We start from the raw sequence: 26617 nt of genomic DNA on the forward strand, positions 1-26617 counted from the left end.
CTACTCTGCAGACATCTCAGTATGATGCTGGGATGCTTTTGCATCAAGGGGTGATTCAGATTTTATTTGTTAATGAAATAGCACACAGTGCTAGGCACAACTACTGTGCCTAGCTGCCCAGAGCAGTGCCTAAAGAGGTAATGTAAGCTCAGCAGCCCAGAGTCCAAAATTATTAGCCTTCTTTAAAAAGATCAATTAACAGGTAGCTCTTTCATGATCATTTTCACTTAGAACTAAACCTGTGTTTCCTAAGACTATGGAGATTAATCAAATACCCAACTTTCAAAATCAGTTAGATGTTATTTATTGTTAGATTTTCTGTTTCACAAAGGTGAAAAGTTATGAACTTTACACTGAAAAATTATGGTATAGATTATTTACTTTTCAAAATTAAGTAATTACATAAGAATGATAATTTTAAAGAAGAATAATGTTACGTACTGAACCTCTTTCAGCATAGAATAAAAAGTGAGCTCTAAACATATGACACAAATAATCAAATGGGACATTTACCTACTAACTCTGTACTTGGATATATTTTACATAATACAGTGACACATAAGACTGATAGGAAGGAAACTGTGCTGGTAATCAGTAATCTAGAATTGCAGGAGGACTTCCAAGCCCTCCTTGTGATTATGGAAAGTAAGGACAGGATAGATATATATATATCTCCTTATATATTCCTAACTGCTTTTCACATCTGTGTGCTGTCTCTCTCTAGGCAGAATCACATTTAAAAATGGGTATTATTGTGACTGATCCACCTAATTTACCAACATCCCAACTTCAGAACTTGGTGGTGAAGAATATCTCTATCCGTTCCACCAACAAATCACCACTAGGGACACCTTGATGCACAGAACACAGCTAGTGGCCCCTTAATTTCCAAAGTCCACCCCCAAATCTACTGAACCTAATTGCAATTTTTTGCAGCTGATGTGAATGATAGGCCTGAATTGCGACAAAGCAGGGTGAGGACAGAGGTAACTATTTGTACTTATGTGGTTGTTTGTACTAATGGACCTACAATAAGCGCTTTCCTTTACACAATTTCATGAACAACATGACATTTAGAGTACAGAAAAAATGATATTCAGAAGTTGCAAGAATTTAATTTGTCCTCAATTCCATATAAATAATGTCTAAAGATAATTACCAGAAAAAAAGCTGACATTAAACCAAATATCCAAAGGATGAAGATAAGGAAACACAGAAAGTATTAAAAGCATCAAAAATATTTGCAGACCAATATTATAAGGCAGGAGCAGAAAAGGTCAAGGAAAACTGCAAAAAGTCTTTAAAAATACCTTGGCTGGCCTTCAGATTTAACTACAACAATGGAAGAAAGATGGTAAAAGCACAATTGGAAAGGAAAATAGATTATAATATTCAATTTGGGAAAAAAATGCCAAATGCCAGAAAAATAAAATATTTTCATAGGAGACAATGACCAAAGAAAAAGAGGGAAAACTATTATATGGGGGAATCAAAACATTTTCAAAGATCTTTTAATCTCTCAGAAGACACAGGTCCTCAGAACTGAAAGCTTATCTATGATAAGTAGGCATTTTGATTAAAGGTGTCATTAATTACACATTGAATAATGTATGCTCTGTGACACTGTTTTGTCAAAAACACTGCTAACAGCTGTAGGTATAGTATAGAAGGAACAATTGAAAAGATAAAGTTATTTTCTCCAGCACTCTTGAGTAAAATCTTTCAGTTTTGCAGTCTTTCACTCTACAAAGCTTATATATGGAGGGCTCCTCTTTCCCACTCCAATTGGCATGATGCTCAGGGTTTCACTTCATTATCAAAGGCAAGCTCCCCCCCTGTCTAAATTCTACTGCTGTCCTCCCATGGTGCTTGCTGCAGCACCCCTACTGAAACAGTAAGATTGTGCTATAGGCCAGATTAGTCCAGAAACACCAGTTAACTGTACTTCAAATATGTCCGTAACATAGGAATTGTAACCCATGTCTTGCAAAGTAGAATAAATTACACATTTAGTTATTTGCAGTGTTCATATTTACTCCGATGACAGAGGAATAACGTGCAGTTATGAAAACAGCCTGACTATGAAGACCAGCTAAAAAATTGAAGCTGTTCAGTCTGGAGAAAAGAAGACTTTAACATCTTCCAGTATCTAAAGTGGGCTACAAGAAAGCTGGAGAAGGGCTTTTTACAAGGATATGTAGTGGTAGGACAAAAGTGATAGAACAGTCTTCAAACTGAAAGAGCAGTATATTTAGAATGCATATAAGGAAGAAATTCCTTACTGTGAGTGGCAAGGCACTGGCACAGGTTTCCCAGAGAAGTTCTGGATGCCCCATCCTTGGAACTGTTCAAGTACAGGCTGTGTGCAGCTCTCAGCAACCTGACCTAGTGCAAGGTGTCCCTGCCCATGCCCATGTTCCAGGGGTCTGGAACCGGATGACCTTCAAGATCATTTCCAGACTAAGCTCATCTTTGATTCTATGATCTTGAGAGGCTGAAACCTTGAATTTAAAAGTTCAAGATATACATTCAGAAACTTATGTATCAAACCTAAAATTAAAAGTCAATTTTATGTTGCTATATAAAGAGGCCTAAGAAATTTAGTCAGTTTATTTGCTGTTCCCTTCAAAAGTAAAGGATCTCTCACTCTGCTATCCCAAATAGCCAAAACAACTCTATTCATCTGAAGTATAAGAAACTCTAGGTCACTCAACATTCCATTTTGTTTTCATTTTGGTCTTCTTACATCTTTGGACATCTTACACAAAGGTTTTGTGGAAGAAATTGTAACTGTGGTTAAAAAAAATGTGATAAATGTAACACATTATTATGTGTGTATTTATTTAAGAGTGGCAAACCAGATAATTTTCTTTTAAATTTGTGAAAACTGTTATGCATGAGAAATGCTTAATTACCATGAGAACAGGGGTTTACGATTGCAGCTTGAAATCTATATAGGTATTGCAATTGGAGCTTCTGAGGTTCAGAGTCCTGGCAAAGAAATTTACAAACTGCACCTCTCTAAATAGATAGATCATAACTGATATGAAATTGTTGGGATTTCACCCCAGATGTTACCCAAGCCCCAGCAGCTGCACACTCAGTTTCCCACCATTGGGACTGGAGAGAGAATCAGAAGGATAAAAGTCAGAAAACTCATGGGTTGAAATAAAAAGTTTAATAGGAAAAGCAAAAGCCAGACATGTAGGCAAAGCAAAACAAGGAATTCATTCACTGTTTCCCATGGGCAGGCATGTGTTCAGCCATCTCCAGGAGAGCACGGTCCTATCAGCTGCAATGGTGACTTGAGCAGACAAACATCCTCCTCCAAATGTGTTTGCCTTCCTTCTTCTACTTCCCCAATTTGTTTACTGAGCACGACAGCACATGGTCTGGAACATCCCTTTGGTCTGTTGGGGTCACCTGTCCCAGCTGTGCTTCCTCCCTAGCTCCCAAACTCCTTACCACTGTGGCAGGACAAAAAGCAGAAAACACCTTGGCTCTGTGTAAGCCCTGCCCAGCAATATCAAAAATATCTCAGTTGACCCATTTGCCTACTTCAGCCCTACAGAAGTCACCGTGAGGAAATTAACTCTACCCCAGCCAAAACCAGCTCAGGAACACAGACAATGTTTCCTAAGGTGTTCTGCATGACCCATGCAGATGAACCATGAAAATATTGACATATTTTTTCATGTCTTTCTGGTGACTCTTCACAAGATTCAAGTGTTGAACTTCTTATTCCTCCTCCAGATTTTATGCTATAACTCAACAAGTATTCCTCCAACAATTCAAAGCTTATAAAAGAAGTAGGTGATAAATTCCCTAGAATGGAAAATAAGAGATTTAATAAGGTATGCCATTCTCTCTTCTACATTTTTTATCTGATTTCTCATTAACAGTCAAATACGTGTTATAAAAGATTATCTCACACACAGGTGAGGAAAATGTTTCAGGTCTCTGACTGGAAAAAACTTCAGGCATTCAGAGGTGGCACTGAAAACTAAATTATGTAGTTTTCACATATGAATGAAGAAAAATAAATTTAGGCATGTGTCATGGGGTGGCTTTACCTTTAAGGTGGTTTTGAGAGCTAAGGAAGTTGAAACTGCTGGTGGCTGATGGGAGTTTTTTCTCCTGACCAATTATCAGTCATTTCTAAAATTGACGGCAGTTTTGACCATTAAAAAGTGAATTCAACCTGCGAACACCCCCTTAAGAAGTACAGTCAGAGCTCTCTTGTCCTCTTTTGTTTCCGGCTTTTGAGAAGGTAACAAGGCCCTGTGGTAGCCTCCTCCATCCCCCCCCCTCCCTCAGCCGGACAAGGAAAGCAGAGCTGGCAGCCTGGTTTGGTTTTCAGTTTCTGCTGCTGGACTGAAGCCTGACACTATGAACTCTTGCAGCTTTTCTAAAGCTTTTAATTCTTTTACTACCTGGATAAACGTACAGATACGTACGTCTCTATTTTTTCCCAGAAAGATAGAGAGAGAGACAATCAACATGAAGAAGACATCATAAAACCACCAAAAATAGTGAGGAAGAGTTAAGTTTTAAATAGGAGAGAGGGAATAAGGAGATGCTTTACAGCTGAAATATCTTTCTGTTAAAGCTATGGAGATGGGTAATAGTAGTTTAAAAAGACTCCTTTCATTCATGACAGAGTATTGGGAGGAATAGAGTGTTCAAAGTGTGGACTTTTGAGAAAAAGAGAGAGTACTTGTGATACTGTGAGTTGCTGGAACTGGGTAGAGTGAAGATTTTGAAGCCTTAGGGGCAAAGAGAAAACTGCTTTCCAGGACAGCTTACAGAGACAGATGAAGAAGACTTTTGCATTTGAATAACTCATCCTTAAAATGACATCCCTAAACTCAGGGCCCATACACACCTCAGAGTGATGTGAAATGGGAGGAGAAGAACTGATGACAGATTTCTGGGCAGCTGGCATCAGAGCAATAGAAACTATAACAGAAATAGTTTCCTTGTGAAAAACTCCATAAGTTAGCAGAAAGAGACTTCTGTTTCTCTACAAAGACTGATGAAAAGACGGTAGCAAGAATTTGAGACTGTTTTTGACCACCAAAGTTCTAAAGTTTTTTGTCTCTATGTTGTCATGTGTACAAAGAAATGGTCAAGTGGTGAGAGATAAAAGGGTTTTCTGGAAGTTTGTTCTGGTGTTCTTGTTCTTGTAGTTTGTTAATAAACTGTCTTTATTCCTTTTAAGTTTTGAGCCTGTTTTGCTCTTGCTCTAATCCATATTTCACAGCAAGAAATAAGTAATTTTTTTTAGTTACTGGTTTAAAACCACGACAGCATGACAAAATATTCTCTACTACAGACTTTAGGGAGACTGTTTTTAATTGTCATTTTGTGAAAGCAAACTACTAAAATGTAATAGAAAAAAAAAATTAGGTGAAATCAAATAGTAGAGAAAAGAGAAATGATGAGAGAATCACAGAAACCTATGACATAGAAATATTTTGAAAGAGGGGAGAGGCAAATTAGAAGACTTTGGGAGAAAATGAGTACTTCTCCTTCATATGCTTATCTACTTGAACATGCAGAAAATAGAGGTATGGAATGAGTTCTCCAGGTTTTTGCTTTTAGCAAAGGCCATCAGGTTTTAAAGACCTTTGTCACTGAGAAGGAGATTGTAATACTCCATCTAATGCTGATGTCCTTCTCAGATGTGCCAGGACAGAGTGAGGAAGGGAACAAAAGGACACACACACACATAGACATCTGTGGGGTCTGCCCACCTGGCAGCAGAGTGGAGCTGGGACAAACTGTGTGGAGAGGCTGAGAAAGGTCAGACAGATGGGAGATAAAGGGAAGACTTTTCCCCACAAGGGCAGTGGGAATAGGGCTGACTCATTCCTGGTAAGTTTTCCATCCCTCACAGGATAAAGTCCTGAGCCAGGTCTTACCTCATGGTGAGGTATGAGGCATGAGCTTTCTCCAGGCAGAGGTCAGACTGGAGACTTCCCAAGTTATCCAGTGGCACTATGTAGGGGCTACACACCAGCAGGAGGCAGGACTGAGAAACACGTTCTTTGTGCCTCATAAGGAAACATCTAAGGGACTCCCAGCTAGATTATTTCCAAAACCAAAGTTCACTGTCTGAAGATGACAGAGAATGAGCAGTTCAGTTTTTCAGCAATTCTTTATGACCATGACGCAAACTTGAAAAATCAGGAATCCAAGTGAAAATTAACATCTGAAAATTAAGTTGGATGTACATGGGGAGGAAGTACATCTGAAGCAAGGAGTAACGTTTCTCTCAGCAATCAAGGTGAACAAATGTTTGAACATCATCATTAATCTGGACTAGACAGGCATAGGTCAAGTGATTAGAATTTTTCCTCTTTGTAGCTCTACCAACAGTCAGTACTCAGTAACATTATGGGATCAAAAGTTTTGGAGTTTCAGAATTAAAATGTGTTAGGGAAGTGGATAAAGTTCTCTTAATGCTGGAATAGAATTTAGCAAATGGTTTAAGATAAAGAAAGAGAATGTGGAAATAAGCAGAAAACTGGTAGGAGGATTGAAAATATGCTCAAGGAACCTTGCAGCTGGAAATAACTCTTGATAAATCTGTGTGAAAAGCAGACTGGTGATTCTCTAGCAAAGACCAAGTTTAACTGTGTCTGCATCTCCGCTTATGTGTCCCTTACTGACTGCTGCTTCAGAGATCTCCCAGTTATCAAAGTAACAGAAATAAGTTTCCTCTTTGTGTTTTAGCCAGGGGTTTGTGGGTCTCCCAGCTGTCTGCCTGTGTCAGTTCAGAGTCACCAGAGAAGAAAAGCTCTATTATTCGTACTGCACTTCAAATCCAATCTGTGATCTGTTTGAGTTTGTTCTGGCACAGACCTGCTTGCTGACATTCACTAGTTGCTGAAATGAGGACTGATACTCTGGATAAAGGTTTCAGGATTATGAGGTGGTAATTACTGATACATCTTCTCCGGCTTTACAAAGAAGAACCTCAAATGTCTTATGAGTAATCTAATGTAGGTTCAAACTCGTTATTAAAATCTAATTGGTCCTTTAAGGCCCCCCAGGTTACGCTACCCCTGACACTGTAAGACAAGTGAAGAATGTTGAGATGCATTATATTGTGACAGTTTGATTTTACTAACACAAACAAAACCTTTTCTTAATAAATTTTATTGTTTTTGTTTGCTAGTTTAATACCTGACTTTCTAAAGCTGTTTTGTCCCCCTGAGGTATTCAACAGGATAGGTCCTTACAAGGTGGGCTAAAAGTTCTAAAAAAAAATTTCCCTAGCTACTCTATTTATTTAGGCCATTTTTTTTTCTTTCTTGACTCAGAATGAGCATGCTTTTTTAAGGCACCATTTACTATTTTTCCAGGCTAAATTTTATTTATTTCCGTTCTTCAAGAAATGAAACATTTCTTATTCGTACAAATGAACTGGTTTTGGGGGTGGGTTCTGGGTTGGTTTTTTGGTTGTAATTTGATCTTTTTTTTCTGTTGTTGTTTATAGAATTACCTTTTACAGATGGTTATCACGGGGAGTTTTCAACAGTTCAATATCTGGAAATCATTTGACTGCTAACATATTTTAAAATATTTTTATTGGCCATTTCAATGAGGTAGTTGAAGTTGATAATTAAGCTTATTGCTGGGATTACATTGGTGTAAATCCTGAAGTTTTACACAGTTTTCTTTGTTTTTTGTATGGTTTATAGCTGATGTTATTACTGATGTTTAGATGCACTAAAGGGTCTTCATCATTCTGAACTTGATTTTTTGAAGTAGCTTCTTAGATTGGACTCATTTTCACAACTTGTATTTTTTTGTTGTTTTGTTTGGGGTTGGTTTGTTTGTTTGTTTTGTTGGTTTCTTGTGTTTTTGTTTGGTTTGTTTTTTTTGTTCAAACTGCACTTTGTTTTATGTGATTGCCATAGGTACCTTTAGGCTGTAGTCTGGGTGTATTATGGAGACTTCAGCTTCTGAGCTGACATTTGACCAGAATAGTTTCCTCTTTTCAATTCTCTTCTCAACTTTCAAAGTGGTTTTGGATGTGTTTTTGTCACAAATGTGACTTCTGAATTTAGCAACACATAGACCACAGTTAAATACTAAATATAGTACTTTTGGGGATTATTTATTGTAAAAAATTTGTATCCAATGAATCTTCTAAATCCGGGTGCTTTTTCAACTTCTGACAAGCTAAGAAGATATTTTGTTTTTTATTATCTCAAGACATAAGGAGAAGATTAGTCCCAGAATACCCATTGTAAGTAGTCACAGCTATCAAGTAACTCCGCTGATCCTAAGAGGAATTTTGTTATGGCACTCAAGCAGGCAAGTTTAGATGCCTTATTCAAAAGAACAAATATTTGTGGGATGTGTTCTCTAATATTTAATTTTAAAACAATTTTGTTAAAAAAAGGGACATAGAAAGATAAGGAGACTTTGCTGCTCTGTGTGACTTTTTCTGCTGACATTGTAATAATATTGCCTAGAAACACAGCTTGGATTTGAGACTTTGAAGTTCCATGAGGCTGGCTTGCACTCCTTCAATGATACAAAGAATATTGATGACTTTTGCACCTCAACAACTTGTTTTAAGGAGGGAAAACGTGTGGGTGAAGATTTAGCTACATGACTAAGTCCTTGCCACTTTTTGTTGAAAGTCCTTCACTTTCAGGATATATTTCTCATGGCAAGCTTAAAACTTGCTTATTAGCAGCATCATTCTCTGTTAATATTATACCAAAACAAGTTATAGACCAAGTGTTATGGTATATTTTGTTATGGCACTCAAACAGGTTAATTTAGATGGATCTTGAGGTTTCAGGCAATTTCACTGCAGTAAAGGCATTCAGACAGTATGGCAGCACTAGATCATATCCAGATCAGATAGAACCTCTGAAAACAGTCTATATATCATGCAAATATTGTACTTTATTGTTTTATTTTCTTCACTACAATATTTTGGGGGAGTGAGGGGGGCAGAGGGGTGTTGCTATATTCAACCAGCTATCCTTATACCTAACTCCATACCTGCAACAATAGTCTCAATTTTTTGTAAGATGCCCCCGCTGGCTAAACTTACTTTACCATAACCACCTAATCTTAAGCATAAAACAAGGCAAGCTGAACACTTTTATCCTGACATATTTATTAAAGAATACTGTCATGTTTACTATTTTTTTTTTATGAAAATGGTGATACTGAATGCCTGTGTGTAAAAGGAAATAATTTTGTATGATAATTTTGGGAGGAGGGTTCAAACATGTCTGTACATTTCCAGCAGCAAGTTGAATTTTTACTGTTGGAAGGAATTCCTCTTTCATTGTCTCAAATTCTGTGATATAAAAAAAAATTTATTACTTTTTCGTTTTAAATCTTCATTTAAAAGGTATTTATGCTCCCAGCAATAGTGTTAAAAAAGAGAAAGAACAAAAGGAAAGACTTATTTGCAGTATCCTTTTCTGCTCTTTGCCTATGGAAAGGGTACATTGCATAACAATGCACATACTAAATGATAAACTGTTCAGCAAATAAACACTGCCCTCTGTGGGAAAAATAGTCCCTCATCTGCTGCAACTTTCTGCAAGTTTTTCAAAGTGATACCATACTAGTGTCAAAATATTACCTGTGATATGCTAATTTCATAAGATGAAATGAACAGTCTTTTAGTGTAAAATTTGTGGCCTCATCTAATATAACATTCTAATTTTATCTCTAAAACTACACAGCAATGAATTACAAGTAATATCCAGAAGCAAAAGATAAAAGGATAAAGGATTTTCTTTTATTTAAAAGGTATGGTCTAACAGAAGAATACATTGCAGCTCCAGCAAAATAACTCTCTTATTTCCAGCCACAGCAAAATGGGGATTTTCTGAATGTTAGCTCAGCAAGACAGGGATTTTTTTCTAATTTTTTTGTCTTTTCTTTTATCCCCTCCACCCTAAGAAGAAATTTCTATACTGGTCTACACTGCAATATTTTTGTGTCAGCTCTGGTACATTCTTCTCACCAAGAAAAGTAAGACAGAAAAAGGAAAATATAGCAAGAGATAACAGGAGCCAGCTAGGTATCTCCTTAGTTCTCTAGAGGCCATAGGATACATTAAGCAACAACCAGAGAATCTAAAATTACCAATATCTCTGTCCTCTAAACTAGTTTTATTACACATTTTTTCTGAGTAGAAGGATGGAAATCATACACTTTTACCACCAACATCCTATGACAAGGCACATACTTACAGGCTCAGGTTGAGTCAAGGGAAAATATTTCTTACCACCCTGTGACACATGCTTTGGTTTTCAGAAGGCAAGGTCATGGCCTTGCTGTCTCCATGATTCTTGCCTTCAAGGGACCTGAAGCAAATAGGGGCAATAGGTCAGAAGAGCATGCACAGGTCCTGAGATGGCTCAGAGGGAATGGCATCAATTAATGCCATATGGCACCACTGCCTTCTTCACCAGGGAACGTCAGTCAGTGGTGTTTCACCCTTTGGGGAAGAATAAAAGGGTGAAATTCTGCATTGCTCATCACCAGAGGGGTTCCTATGGAGAAATTAGTAAGGAACTTCCCAACTAAATTAACAAATTACATTGTTAGACTGCAGGAGGAAAATTGCCATATCACCTGGCTTGCTGCAATTGAACTAGAATCTAGCAGGTTGTTAAATTTCCTTCTCAATTTGAGCAAATTTTAGTTTTCTAATTTATGTCTGAAAGGATAAGAAAGCGATGAATTTAATGATAAACTATAGTTTATCCATTGCAATCAGTAAGTCCTCTTGACTGACTTACTGCAATCAGTAAGTCCTCTGGCCTTTATTATGTCAAATTTTGTATCTCAGTTAAGTCAAGAAAATAGTTTCTTTGTTCATGGATCCTCTAGGTTGATTACACTAAAAAAAGACCTCCTATCTCAAGATTCAGGAGCTAACCTAAGGGAAGATTTCTCTATTAATCTCTTTTGCATTTGTTCTTCTGGTCTACTTAAAGTTATGTAGAAAAGCTGTGACATAGTATTTGTAGTTGTTTGTTTCCTTAATCTCATCTGTAAGAGATGGTGTTGATCAGTAGAACAACAAAAGATGTGAAACAATTGCCAAGGGCAGCTCCTGTAGATGTGTGGTGTTATGTCTCTCACTCAGTTAAATAAACAGCATAAACAGTTTCTATACAGGTTTTCCTATTTTAAGGCAAAAATTGCACAAAAAATTTAATCTAGAAGGGGCACAAAATGTTCAACAATAAAAATATCAGCCTGTGTACTTACATAGCCTTTAAAACAAAAAAATTTTGTGTAGTCCCTTCACTTCTACTGAGCTGCATAGCTAATAAATCCTTATCTCTAATTCAGGGAAAATTATTACTTTATGAATTTTATGGCATTTTTCAGAGGATGTCAAATTGCTAAATATTCAGTAAGACATTAAATGGGTTGTTTATTATTTTTTCAGTATGGATGTAAAACCATTCATTATAAAGGTTTATAAAGTTTTTCAGGAGATTCTTTGAGTTTGCATTCGATACTTATCTGCCCTGAGAACTGCCCCCTGTCTTTACTACTTTGTAAAGTGAATGAGGCAAAGAAGGGGGCACCTTCACATTGAGAAATTTAAATTCCTGTTTCCATGGTAACACTGCTGCATGTTAGGAACCTTTTCTGAATATTTTGACTTTTTTTTCCTCTATCTCTGTCTTTGCTTAGTAGAGCTTTAGTACTCACATGTTTAATTCACCCAACAAAAGCTTTTTTCTTTTTTAATAAAGCCCTGGTGGTTTTGTTACTTTTAATATTAATATTATGTGGCAGTTTTGCTAGATATTATTATCAACTTCAAAGTGTTTCCTTGCACAGACAGGGACATCCCCTGTAAGAAAATGCTTCATGGTAACTTTCTTCCCTGTCTTGGACGGGAGCAACAGAGTCCCAGCAGGTCTTAATCTCATCTTTTTCATGCAACTATCCTGCTTGTTCACAGTTTTTCCTCTTGCACCCATCATGACTCATATATAAGAAAGATTTGGACAAAAAAAAAGGGCCAGAAGTATCTGTCACAGTCACAGGCCAGTGCTTGCTGGGGAGGAGTTTGGGGCTGAGATTCCAGTACTGTAAATCCTGATTGCAATTTCCAAAAGTAAACCTGACACTTTCACTTTCTATCTTAATTTCCTCCTGGGTCAGCCAAAAGTGAGAGCTGATTTAAGCAAGCATAGTGACCACTATTTCACTTTTAGAAATTACAACCATCTTATGGGATAATATGTACATTTTTAACGTGAACCCAGCCAAAACTTAGGACTTCTGTAGTGTAACAACTTACAATCCATTCACAGATCTTTAGTACTCAGAACCAAAACATAAGAACCCCTAAGTTTAACTATTTTAAGTACATTTGAAATACCTCAGGTTTTAGGGATTATTTTTTCCATAAAGTGAGTAGAGTTGTACCAACCGTGTAACATCTGTCTCTGTAATCCCTCTGTGCTTCATTTTCCCCGTCTACAAAACAGAGATTCTTCTGCATCCTTGACATCTGTGTTCAAATGTCTAGGCAGGCAGTAACAGAGAAAAAGAAGCAAGACAAGGCTAATAAGGAGACAGACATTTTTTATTTTACAAATTGAAGTGGTTTGGAAATAGCAGATATGAAACTAAACAATTAAGCCTTCATTCAAATCCCCTTACAGAATCATTGTAATTTCTTCTGAATGCATGTTACTTTTGTTCTTTCCCTTTTTGGCACAAATCTCATTATTGAAATATTTCTGAAACATAAAATAGCATACATCTACTGTGATTGTTGTGGTATATTTTGAATGTATTTCTATTCTTCTATTCTTAGCTTGTTTATAAATAGCCATGGAAATAAAACTTTCCAATAACTAACAAAAGTGCTAATCATAACCATCCTCAAAAACCATTTTTATAGAGAATTAAACACCAAGATTTCAAAAGTATTAAAGGATTGGAGAGAAAATTTAAGGTTCTACCTAGAACTCCAGTATTGTCGTACGGGTAACTGCCTTTAAGTTTAGCAGTGTAATGTTTCCTGCCACGACAAAAGGAGAAGATGGTGTGTGTATTTTTCAGCCCTGCAAAAATTTATTGATCATATTTCTTTTCATTACTCCAAGAGCTCTAGACGGACATTACTTTTTTATTTAAATGTAAATGAAAAAGTAAAAATACTGATTGATATAAATGCCATTATGTTATTTTCTAGTGTACTTTTCTAATATAGCATGCATTTTATTTTCTTCCTAAACTGAAGCAGAGACATCAGAAACCTCTCAAAAATTACTAGACAGTCTCCAGATTATCCAAGTTAACCAGAGACGGCCTGCACTGCACATGATTGTCTTTCCTACCATTGCAGGCCCAGTCACTATATTCAAATTCAACACTAGTTAGAAACAATTTCAGGTCCCTTCTGTGTATTCTACAGGAGGACAGCCCCATCAATCTCAAAGAAATGAGTTCTGCCATCCTCTGTATCATCTGTTTCTTCAAAGAGACACGTGCTGGGAAGGTTCTTTACAGTAACAGGGCAACCTGGTCCTGAGCAGAGTTGAAGAACAAAAGAGAGTTCACATCCTGTTTGATTAATTAACTGCCAAATGAAACACACACAGAACAATAATTTACAAGGAAGAAAAGATGGAGACACTCTAATTAATGTTTAGAGTTCTCTTTACCTCATGTTTAATTTACACTTTCCATGACTGCAATCTCTGACCAGGGCAAACCAATAGTCTAATCACTTTCTGCTCATGAAGGTAATTCCAGAACTATCAAAGATCCCTGGTAACAGCACTGTTGCTTTTTTTTTGATTGTGTTTTGGGGGTGGGGGAGGTGGTTTTTTTTCATCTTGCAGATGGAAGCAACATTTCTCAGTCCCTGATATTGAAACTTCGCTTCTACAATAGAGCAGCTGGGGGTTTGCAAGTGGTACTGCAATTACATGACAAAACACACAGATCATATAAACTTATGTACACTTACCCCACCTTTAAATTAATTCAAATGCAGTTTATTTGTCTATGCAACAGTTAATTTAATAAGTAATGCATCATCTCCCTATGCCATTCTTTTGCAATCTGATAACCTGTCCTCCTAGACAATGCAAAAAGCCAAAATAAACGTTGTATTGGGTATTCCTGGTGATCTAAATGAAAATAAAGCATGTCTGTGCACAAGATCATGAGCCAGTGCTGATGATCTATCTAGGCATAGAACTAATGGAAAGGATTGGCAATATAAGGTGATATTTCACAGCTCTAGAGGCATTTTGTTCAATATTTTCATCAGTGATCTGGATGCAGGGGATATGCAGGCAATTTGGCTGACGACGCCAAACTGGGAGGTGTTGACTTTCCCAAGAGACCTTGAAGGATATCTAGATAGATTGGAGCATTTGACAGTCACCAGTGGCATGAAATTTAGCAAGGCCAAATGTGAGATTCTGTCTTGGGGTGGAATAACTGTGGACACAGGTATAAACTGGGAGAGGAGTGGTTGTAGATCAGCCCTGCAGAACAGGATCTGGAGTTGCTGGTCAGCAACAGGCTCACTGTGAGCCAGCAGTGTATCCGGGCAGCCAAGTGAACAAATTTCATCCTGGAGACATCTAACACGGCACAGCCAGGGGATCAGAGAGATTATCCTGCTGTATTCATCACCGGTGTGGCCTGAGCTGCGCTGGGCTGCTCCATTTGAGGAGGACGTGCTGGTCCCTGCTTGTGTCCAGAAGAGGCCAACAAAGCTGATGAAAGGGCTGGCCAGCATGTCCTGTAAGGAGTGGCTGAGGACCCTGGACTGCCCTCATTTGCAGAAAAGGAGGCTGAGGCTGAGCTCTTTGCTCTCTACAGAATCCTGAGGAAGTGGAGTGCAGAGGGAGATGCTGAGCTCTTTTCCCTGGGATCCAGTGATGGGGCATATAGAAATGGTTCAAAGCTGCATCAGGGGTGGTTTAGAACTAATTTTACTAGAAGTGGTCCAACACTGGAACATACTATCTAGCAAGGTGTTTGAAGCCCTATTTCTATTGGTGCTCAATACCTATTTGGACAATGCCCTTAATAACATGCTTTCACTTTTGGTTGTCTCTGAAGTGGCTGGACAATTGGACTGCATAATTATTGCAGGCCCCTTCCAAACTGAATATTCTGTTTGTGGCGACTCGACACTGGATGGATGTCCTGTGACCAGCAAAGCCATGTGTGCTGGTTTTGCATTGATTGGCATTTGGGGAAGAAGTAAGAAACCAGCCACGGAAGTGATTTCTCCAAGAGAAGCTGCTGGGAGCTTCCTCTGTGCCTGGAAAACACCAATAGCTGGCCAGTTCTGAGAACTTACAACCTTGTGCACCATTTAGAAATTAGATCCCTCCCAAACCTCTTGTTTTTTTGTCTTCCCAAAACTAGAGACTTTGAAATATCTACTTGACATGCATTTATGTCCTTTTTCACACAGTTGTCACACTAAGAAAGTTATATTAAACACCTGTGACCTGTATCTGTGATCCTAAGACATTGTCAACCACTGAGTAGATTACAGGATCTGCATCTGAAGTTTCAGTGCTCCCATTTTATTAACAAGGAGACTTTCTTCTTCTTTTTAATTCCTAGAAAAAGATATGTGGATACCTTGGTGGTTTTTCAAGACCAAGCAGAAACAGTCCAAGTTAGACAAAAACATCTATGAAGTAAAGTAAAAAACATCTATCAGTAAGTAAAAAACATCTATCAGTAGGTAAAAAACTCTTGTTTCTTTTATGTTATCAAAATCACACTACAGAATAATCTGCATAGCTGCAGTTGAGACCATTCTGTTGGATCACAGAACCAACTCCTAATGGAAAAACCTCAATTTTTATAAAGAGCACACTCACTAGCTTCTTTATACCTTTTCACTGTAATGTTGGATTAGGGAAAAAAGCTATTATTCCAGGGATTTCGTATTACAGTTGGTCCCAATGCAAAGGTACAGTGCATAGCACAGGAGGGCTAGATTTTATCTGAAGCTTAACTGACAAAAATTTAAGTCAGAAGAAGGACTAGAAGGACTAGAAAGCCTGCTTTTCACACTCCAGTGTTTAAATTGTTCAAACCGATCAGTGAAGAATCATCCTCTTCATATACAGAATTTTGGTATGTTGCTTTGAGATCTAAAGCTCCCTGAAACTAGCATTGCAGGGAAAATTGTTCACTAGAAAAATGCAGATTTGGCTATTGTAAAAAATCTTTGAAAAAGGAAAACAATATGCCTCTTAGCTTTATAGATTATCTACTCAGACTGAGCACTCATTGAGCTGTACAAGAGGTTGCCTATAAATGTCTCTTTTTACAAAATGTCATGTAGTCAATTAACTTCAGTTTACAAGACTATTCCCCTCTGCCTGCATTATGTTTATTCCATATCCCTATGGTAAACCAAAAATTTCACAACTATCCATTCATTATCAGGTATTCTGAGAGAATCATTTAGCTGCAACAGTTATGGCTTCAGTGCTTCCTGCTTCCTTTGCTTGAAACAATTAAACTTCCTTTTCTCCTGTACTTGAACTTCAGTCTGCATCATTTTTTATTCTGATGGATATTTTTTTTTCTGGCCTACAGGCTGGAAAATAATTTTCTTCATTATTCTGTGTGACCTTGATGCAGAATTTTATCACCAAATTACTAGATTTTCTAGAATTAATAATTACTGAATTACTACCTTGATTGCTAAACATTCTTTTTTCATAAAAATGTGGAGGAACACCTTAAATGGACTTACTGCTTATACTCATGGATTTTATAATAGCAATTTTAAAATAATGAAGTCACAGAAGGAATATATTTATGAATGTCAAAAATCTTCCTAAACAGTTGTCCTACTTTTCACACAGATGTACTCAAGATGTTTCCACAAATCATGCAAAAGTCCTGGTAAACCAGTTGTCAAGGACTTTTCTACACTGAGAACAAGTCTTACAACAATGTTTAAAAGTTACCTCAAATCCTCATCTGTGGTGTTAGGGAAGAGCTGGCACTGTCAGCAATGTACCCTGACACCTCACTGATATCTAAGATCATTTTAGTGCCACATTTTAAAAGTGTTTGAAGATATGCAGGTAGGCATCGTGTGGGATTTTCACTAGATGAAAATCCATATGTCTTTGAAATCAAGGGGCATGATACACCCACACTCTGCTGAGCTGGAAACATCTCTATATACCTCCTTGCCATTGCAAATGTTACAACACATTTAAATTCTGACTCCCTGACAACTGAAGATGAGCCATTATTCTCAATTTTTGATCTTCTAGTTCTGAATAAATTGTAAAAATTAGTCAGAATTATGTCTTTCTTGCCTTATCTGCGTATCTGTGTCTGCAGGCAAAAGTCAAATATGATGCTTCAGTATACACAACGTATCCTTTTCCTTATTGCAAGGCCATGGAGCTCAGCCATATGAGAATGTTTCTATGCTTTTACCACCAGACAGAGTAGGAAACAGTTCATGCCTTGAAGGTAATCAAATTATGTAAACCAGATGATAATGCTTTAATACCAAATCTGAAGTAGGATTACAGTTTCACAGAGAAGGAAAGGAGAGACCACAAAATTTTTGCAAGGTGGCAGCGGAGATCGAAATCTCAGACCAAAGTTTTGGCCATAAACAAAGGACAGAGAATGTCCAAGGAACAGTCTGCTTTTACCACTACTCAGATTTTTAAAATTTATTTATTTCTTTATTTAAAAATATTTTTGAGATAGCTTCTGTCTTTGATTTATTCAGGTAGTAAGATGAAAGAAGAAAATTAGGAAGTTGGAAAGCTTGAGCAAAGTATCCACCTAGATGTCAGGACTGAGTACTCACTTGAACAGTCTTCAGTGTTAAATTCAGTTATTCTTATCATGTCTGATTCCTAAATAAGATACCTGAAGAATGTCTTCATGAGTTTGCTAGATGCACTTAAGGAGAATCTAGCCAGATTGGCAATTTTTTTTTATTCATAGGACTATTCAGCACCATGGAAAAACTGTTGGGAAATAGTTCTTGTTTGTTCCTTCAGAGTATTTAGCTAAGAAAGCAAAAGGAAAATGCAAAAGAACATATGAGAAGAGCAGAATGAAAAATAAGCAATCTATCTATATTCATCTGTAGTGAAATACAGACATAATCTTTATAATCACAGAAGCATGTTCACAGACACAGAGGATCCATTATCAGCTCAGTGCTTCATACTTGAGAGCGGATGGAGTCTAAACTGAAAAATCCAGACACTTGCTAAGACCTTATGAACACAAATCTGTGGTTTCAGCCTGGCAGCAGTCTTCACTATTACACAGCTGAAGGCATAAAAATACATTCTGCTTGGAGCAGAAAAGGGGCTATGTGCACTGAAAATCAAATAATGTTCCCTCCAGCTGTAGTGTAAAACAGAGATTCCTTTAAAGAGAACTTGTCAGTTAATGTCCAGACTTGGCTTAATAAAGAATTTGTAAAACAGAACATTAAGAGCAGTCTGTTCTTAACATATCTTCAGTCATTAAGAAATGTATATAGTATTTCAGAAAAAAACAGCAGTATGCTATTCTGTGAAAATTAGTGAGTAAAAATGGCTGTAATTAATGACTCTAATGTCATAGTTTTGAGCGGGGGGGAGGTGTGGGTGGGTAAATGCATATGCTACTGGATCTACACCTCACATATGAGATAATAACATATATCATACCTGAGACAGAAGACCCCTGAAGCTAGAATTTTATTCCTTTTCACCTAGCTCAAAAGCAAGCCAGCAGAGGACTCAATGTTTCCGGATTTGACACCTAAGTTTTATTCCATTCGTTTTTTTACAGTTTTAGAAAATTCTGTGCTATGTTTATAACACTCATATTAATATATCCTAAGAGGAATCTGGATCTAGAGCTATTAAAAAGAAATGTTTTACATGTCTTTTGGGTTTTTTTGAGGAAAATGTCCCATCATGCAAATCAATTAGGATTACTGAAACTATTCAGTCCTCACCAAGGATAGTCATCATTTATCTTTCACAGTTCTAAGAATGGTTTAAATTTGACCAAAGAAAACACTAACATTTTTTAAATTACAAGGATACATATACTTAGTTGTATTCCCATGCGAAACTGAATTAAATGGGGGGAGAAAATGCAACACTTAACCATATTAGTATCAGAGCACTGAGCTTACCATCACACTTAGCACTTCCAAATAAAAACAAACAAAAAAAAATCAACTGCTGAGGAGCAGAAGCAACTTTTACAAACAGAAGCTATGGTCCCAACATGAGAGGCAAGCAAGGTAGATCACATTGGCTGTGGATGTTCAACTGACTTGAAGGAGCCACATGTGACAGCAGCTGCTACAGCATCTGCAATTCTTTGAAGTCAAGTACCAATTTTTTATTTGTAAATGCGTATCTATAGGTTTCATCTTGAAAAGACAGGTCTGTCAAGATCTATGGAGAAAACTCAGTTTATTTCTTTTGCTGTCTCTACAACAGTAGTGAATTATTAAATGCTCAGGAAAACTAAAAGTATTAACATAAACTACAATTAGGAAGAGAAATAAAGTTAGGTTACACAAATGAAAATAAGTTTTTAGGCTACAAGTCCTTGTTTCCCAGCCTCTAAGGAAATGTCATCAACAAAACAGAGCAAACACCAAAACCTTGGATATTTTCTAAATACTCACAACTGTGCCTTTAAAGGGAGCTGAAATATGTTGCCATAAAATTTTAAGGATGCTTCCTTAAGTAAGGACAAGATCTGTATTTCCTTTAGCTGGGGTTGTGCCAGCTCTTTGTGTGATTACATTACTAAATGTTGGGATAAAATAATTTTAGGGAAATGCAATGCATCAAAGTTTATAGGAAACACTAGAAGGATAAAGTATATAAAAGTTTGTTTATTATTTGCACACATATCTGAAATTAATAGTTATCAACACAAGTCATCCTTTATAACTAAATAAAGGTTTAATGTGTATATTTGTATTTTAGAAGACGCATTCATGTAGCAAACCTGCATAAGCTGATAAAATAAGTCTTGGGGCTTTCTTAAAAATGAAACAATAAATGTTTTTTCCAATTAAATGTTGAAGCCTGGTTCAGCACTGATTATTTCTGTCACACACACTGGGAAGTCATAAAAAATGAAGTATTGGTTACAAATGTTCTAGAAAAGGGAAATGAAAAGAGGCATAAATTTTGTTTACTTGTGAAACAAATTTCTAAAGTGACTTGAAGAATCTCAGTTTCCTCTTTAAGCTTTCACTTCATATTTTTATGTGAAAAGAATATTAAAAGCTTCAAAGGAAATATATCTTTGTAAATTTAGAGTGAGTTAAGTTCTTGCATATGACATTCACATTTAAGTTGGTAAATTTTATACATACAGCTAGGAAAGACATACAAAAATATATAAAAGAAACAAGTATCAATTCACACTGTGCACAATATTTGCTGCATCACCTAAATTGTAGTAAAATTACTCAAATGGCAAGGAGACCAATCATCTGTTTCCTGTAAATATCTAGAAGAGCCTGTTCCTTAAAAAAAAAAAAATCTAAGTCTGGAGAAGAGAGGAAAAAGGTAGATTTCAGAATAAGGATATGTTAAAAGCCTACAAAAGGTCTAAAGAACATAGAAAGTTCAGGAGAACTAAGAAAATCAAGGCTGCCAGATGAAAAAAGTACAATAAATATTTCCATGTCCTTTAGAGTAGAAAGGACAGAATTTGATAAAAATGGATGTGTGATGGTGTAGTGGGTTGACCCTGTCTGGGTGCCTGGTGCCCACTCAGTCCCTCTATCGCTCCCTTTTCCACTGCGACAGGGGAATAAGATGGAGAATTACCAGCAGGGTGAGATAAGGCAGCCTTACTGCAGCAAAAAGAAAGAAATAAGTGCAGATCGATGCATGCAAAGAGAACAAAGATCAGTCTCTACTTCCCAACAGCAATGTTCAGATACTTCCTGGGACACAGGGCTTCGACACACATAATTGTTCTTCTGGAAGGCAAACACTGAAAACTCACAAATGCGCCCCCTTCCTCCCCTCTCCCTTAGCTTATATCTCTGAGCTGGCATCATAAGGTATGGAATATCCCTTTGGCTAATTTGGCTGGCCTGGTTGTGTCCCCTCCAGGATCTTTCCCACTCCCAACCCCTTTGGTGGGGGAAGGAATATCAGAGGGACAGTGCTGCTCAGCTGTAGCCAAAGCACTGTTCTTTATCAGCACCCCTTCAGCTACTAATGCAAAGCATATCACTGTAAGGGCTGTGAGCTTTACTTCAGTCAGACCCAATACAGATGGTTCACTAAAAATTTAATATTGTTGTGCAAAAATTACTCACAAAATCTCTGTAATATAATAAAAAATTATATTTATATATTATGTAGAATCTAGTTGCTATCTTAAAAATGTATCCAAAATCAGGGACAGAATTATACAGTTATGAACTTATACATTTCATAACAGTTATATAAGCTGGTATTTTTTTATTCATTTTTTTCATGAAGAGCATTATCTTAATTCTAAAGGTGAGATGTCAAGGTACAAACATATTAAAATTGAAATTACCATGAGTAGCATTAAAGAACCCCCTGAAATTAGTCAACTGGAACAGCTAAAAAAACAGGTGTTTAATTCAGCAACAGAGAGCTTGTACAATTTGATCTCAAGCAAATAGATGAAAATATCACTGAAAATTCCTATTTGCTGGGGGACTGAGGCGGGGCAATTATCTAGGAAAATAAACAGTTGACTAAAAGACGTATGTTGGAATCCCAGGAATGCCATGGTCTGCTCCCCGACTTCTAACGAAGTTTCTACTGTGGATTTGATTTGCTTCATCAAAAAAAAGAAAAACGTGTTGGATGGCTGATATCTGAAAAAGAAACATCAGTCTCCTGAGTCAGCATCCTCCTGCTGGGTGTTATATTCTACAAAGGAGTTAGATCATCTGTGCCAGAAAGATTTTCTCCAGCCAAATGTTAAATGTTAATCCTACAGAGATCAAGTCAAGTAAAAAGTTTTACCAGATGTCAGGCTCAAGTCATTGATTCTTTCTGGAAGAAACCAAGACTCATTAAGATTGTGGGAATAATTTCCAGAATGACAAGGAGTTGTATTTCAAAAGACTAACTCATATAAGAAATGGTTTGCTCCTAGTTCAAAGACACAGCACAGAAAAGCTGCTTAGCTTAAAGATAGATAGATAGATAGATAGATAGATAGATAGATAGATAGATAGATCCTTTATTTGTACTTACAGGCTGATGGCTAACACATGAATTTTCAAACAAGGACCTTCCTTATATTAACAGTGAAATTCACATCTGAAGAGTGGTTGTTAAACTGTGAGGGAGAAAAATATAGGAATGACATACTTTTCTAGGAGTGAAAACTTTCCAGTTTGCCATGACAGCTGATTCACAGATTCAAGCTTTTACAGTACTATTTTTAGGTAACTTGTTATTACTAACTCACTCCAACATTTTCGTATCCCAGCAGAGCATCGTTATTACAGTAAGTTGTGGATAAAAGTGGTAATAGCCCATGATGATGGACTACAATGTTTTTTAGCTTCAGACAAACAAGTAAGAAACAATTTATATCCTGTAAATCAACTATTGCTTCCAGACTTTTGAGAAAACAGATATGCATTTCAGCAGAGTGTTTTTTGCCTGTTACCTTCCACACATTTATCCATTCTTTGCAGCAAACTAAGCAAAAGCACAGAAGAAGAGTGTCTTTTTTTCTTCCATTCATAGTTTTTCAATATTTTTTCCTAATTAATTGATAATTAATTAATAAATAAGACTTATACGGTATCTCTCTGTCTCTCCCAGAGGAAATTTTTAAGTTTTTGTGTGGTGCTGCAAAGGCAGAATGTGCAGTTTTGCTTCACCAGTACTGTCTTCAACATGTAAGACAACAGGAACTATCATTCCTAACTTTTCTTTTTGCATGCTCAGATGATCAGTAGTCTTCTGGAAACATTAAATTATATCAGTTGCATCCCAAAGCAACCCCTAGCCTAGACCTCTTTCAGGCTTACTGTGCAGCTAGCTGCCCCTTTTTTAGTCACCTAGAAAGTGCATGATATGTTGTTCTTGAACTACACTCATCAGAAAGGGGCCTGAAGAAGAGACAGACATGATCCAAAGAAAAGTACAAAGGGATATACTTGAACTTTTGTGAGCGTTTCATGACAAAACTTGAGTTTGAGTACTCAGGCATGATGAAAAGTTTGCTTGTTAGGTAGTGATGATGTAAATCTGGGTAAAATATTTAGCTATGTAAAAGCCAGCATCCCGTTCACAACACATACTCACAGACAGGGATATATAGAAAATGCTCCTTCACACTTTTAAATTACAACTTTGACGGCCAACATCAAAAGTATGACACTCTCCTGTATGGACCAGCTCAGAAAATAAGGCCCCTATGTGTTTGCTTCCATATTCCTACAGCTTTTGTATGCAGCTTTCTTTCAGAGGGATACCTTTTCATTGCACTAGTGGTATTGTTGCAGCACATTTTATCAGACAGACTTTCTTAGCCTCAGAATCAAAAAGGTAATGAAAAGGTTTGGATTAGTAAACACATAACACTTTAAACCTCTCAGTGGCAGCCTGCCTACTGATTTTTATTCTGTTGCAGTCGATGGCATGAAATATGTAGAATTTGCTAGAGCTGTAGTAAAAAGGCTTTTATTCCTGCAAGAGCGAATATAACCAGGAGCTGCCTGCTGGCCATGCACTCTGGGATGCTCCTCTTGTTGTGGGCTATGGCTTCCCTTTCCCTGTACTTCTGACAAGCTGTCATACATCAGCCCTCCCCTGAAAGTACCTCTGATGTCTAGCAAAAGTAGAATCATAATTGTCTTTCATCTGGGCACTAAAGCAATTGGAAAAGGTTTTTGAAGTGCCTGGGACATGGCATTCTGTGTATATCACTAGCATGGTAGCAGGGTAGTTGCAAACAGGTAGGAGAAAAGAGCAGGAAAAAGTAAACAAATGAAAAATTCTGATGGACTTATGTAGCTGCTGTCTTGTCTTCTGTCGTGACATTCAGTTTAGTCTGTGACTTCTTTTTTTGAATCTGTCAGGGTAGATCTTGTGATATGTCAGGAAGAAAACCCCAATGATATTTTCTATTTCTTCTGAGCCAGATTGGAATGGTAAGACAGTGTTATAATGTTCCTCTGAAGCAAGAACACAACCAGCTACAAGTAGGATGCTGAGAAAATCATGCAAAATAGATGTAAAATTCCAGTAACTTCTGTACTCAGTTAGAAAACATCAATCTCAAACAAATTGATTGCATCTTTCTAGAGTCTTCTACCTTTGTAATGCTCATTGCTTCAGCAAAGAAGGGAACATTGCTATCAATATAAACATGTTAGCAGGTGACATTTTAAAAATATTTATCACTTTGGGGATCAACTACAAAAACATCAGATGTCCTCAGTACTTCCAGCAAAATATGTAAGAACACCTTTTGCACTTATATGTAAGCATGGGCTTATCTTGCAGGAGAATATAACCAAAAATTGCCTAGTTTCCCATGGCAGAAGGGGCCTGGTTTGAAAGAAGAGATAAAAGGTATAAAAGAAAAAATGTTGGATTAATTTCTGTTTTCTTTGGAAAATCTGTATGCTTTCCAAACTTTCCAACAATGAAAAAGCATTTCAGTAACACACTTGGGAAATGCAGAATTATCCTTGGCTAATTAATGTCTTCTTCTGTGTAATGCCAGTTCAAATATCTTCCTCTTGCATGTCCTTCTTAAAAGAATCTGTACAAAATACATGTCTGTAACTCAAAATCAGAACAACTTTAACTGTGATTTTACAGTTGCAATTTATATAACTCCAAGACTAGCTGAGCTTGTATTTCTAATCTTGGCATTTAAATAAGTAACAGCATTTTTTGCACCAATACCTGAATATACATCAGACAGCAGCAAAGCCCATCCTAAGGTCTAGTTCACGTTGCAAATTGGTTAGTTAATGGTAGCATTACAGAAGACCTTGCGTGAGATCCAACTATTGAAAAAAAATCACAAACCACAAAAACCTCAGAAAACCATGGATTCTTAAACCCTTCAGGTTCAGGAACATGGGCTGTTAAGGAGACAGAACACCCTGATCACAGTTTCCATAATTTATCCAACAGGCCAAGAAGGAGGGTCAAGTTAGCAGTTGACAAAAAAATGTGGAAGTGCCCATTTAATTTTATTAACTAATGTATTTAAAGAGGTAATGTATTAATGAGATATAGCTTCCTACAGAATTCCTACAGAATCCTTGACAGGATTTCACTAGAGTTTTCTCAAACACAAGTTATCTTATGAATATTTGAAATATTTTGAAAATCATAATTAGAGAAAACATTACATTGTGACTTTTTTCACTCAGTTTTCCAGGATGTTCTCAACTACAGGTTGCCTGAGACACCCATAGAAAGAAAGATCAAAGCCAAAAGAAGTGAAGTTTTTTCTTTTTTGGAAATACCAGGTTTTTACTATGTCTAAATAAAGTGTTAACATTTTGACTATTTTATACCAAAAATGCATTTAAAGGCAAAGAAATCATTATCCAACCAATATTTCTCAAGATTATTTGGACTTGCTTGAATATTTGCTCAGGAGATGTTTCTTGTGTATTGCCCTTTAATGAGTTACCTCATGTGAAATGAGAGCAATCAGACACCTGGCACATCCCTCAAACTGTGATGAGGTTAGCTGTTTTGCTAGCTTTAAAAATTTGCTTCAGAACCCCAGAGAAGCATTCAGATTGTTAATGAGAATTTATTTGACACAGATAAAAATCCCCAAAGTGGCCATGACCTAGCTCCAGCAAATGTGCTGATCCATTCTCAGAAAAAATTCCTCTAGATAGGAGGTTTGTAGTTGTGTCATGTTATGCAGATCATTGTATACTCAGTGGCCTGGGAGGAGAAGGGTGAAGCTTTGCCACTGCAGAGGTCAGATTTTTGGCTTCTTTTTTTGCTTTCTCCCTCTCAAATTCTTGCAATAAGAAGATGACTAAGAGAAGAGGTTAAGGTTGCTGACAACCAGTGATCATTTGGAAGGATGATTTCAGCTGTGTCCTAGAGCCACCACACATTTTTTCCACTGACGTATTTTGTCACAGCTGTCAAGCTTCTCCTACCTTCCTGAGTAAATAGTCTGAATGATTTGTAGAAACTAGCTGTAACTCCTACTCAGCAATGCAATATGTGAGGGAAGGTTCTTAAAAAATAGAGAATTTAACTGATGGATTGCTTGATTAGAAAACTGTCAGAGCCCTTCCTGGAGTAGTTCTGCTCAAAGCAGATGAACTTGGCCTGCTGTTGCTCAGCATACTGATTGTTGACTTGGGAGTGTGGGCCAGGGGATAAAAACACAGTTCAAACATCTGATGACAGTCCTGAGCTCAGTCAGAATTGGACAGGACTGTACCCACTAGTGATTTTCATGCGAACTTCCTAAATTTACATATTTGAAGAAAAGAATTTGGCCTACCATGCAAAGAGAAACACAGGAGCTAATAGTATAGCCAGGTAGTTCTAATTCAACATAGAGAAGGACTAGCCAT

The 26617-nt window shown here is 37.0% G+C and overlaps 1 protein-coding gene across 5 annotated transcripts in view; it reads right to left on the bottom strand.

Moving 5' to 3' along the window:
- The window catches only part of LOC147648295 (uncharacterized), a 46508-nt gene that overhangs the window by 15118 nt on the left and 4773 nt on the right, over nucleotides 1-26617 (bottom strand). Inside the window, exons 4-5 of one of the 5 annotated variants that reach the window (XR_015280486.1) lie at nucleotides 22284-22368; nucleotides 14459-18068 (exon numbers count right to left, since the gene is read on the bottom strand). Coding sequence is in view for 2 of the 5 variants with exons in the window: in XM_086867997.1 (XP_086724123.1) it covers nucleotides 10256-10355 (100 nt within the window). In the remaining 3 variants the exon portion in view is untranslated. Of the gene's footprint in view, nucleotides 1-10250; nucleotides 10356-14458; nucleotides 18069-21820; nucleotides 21899-22283; nucleotides 22369-26617 lie in introns of those variants that run through there. The other 4 variants (XR_015280488.1, XR_015280487.1, XM_086867998.1 and 1 more) reach the window with 4 other exon arrangements.

Source organism: Cyanistes caeruleus, chromosome Z (genome assembly GCF_971803275.1).
Source record: "Cyanistes caeruleus chromosome Z, bCyaCae1.hap1.1, whole genome shotgun sequence".
In the NCBI taxonomy this organism is placed as follows: Eukaryota; Metazoa; Chordata; class Aves; order Passeriformes; family Paridae; genus Cyanistes; species Cyanistes caeruleus.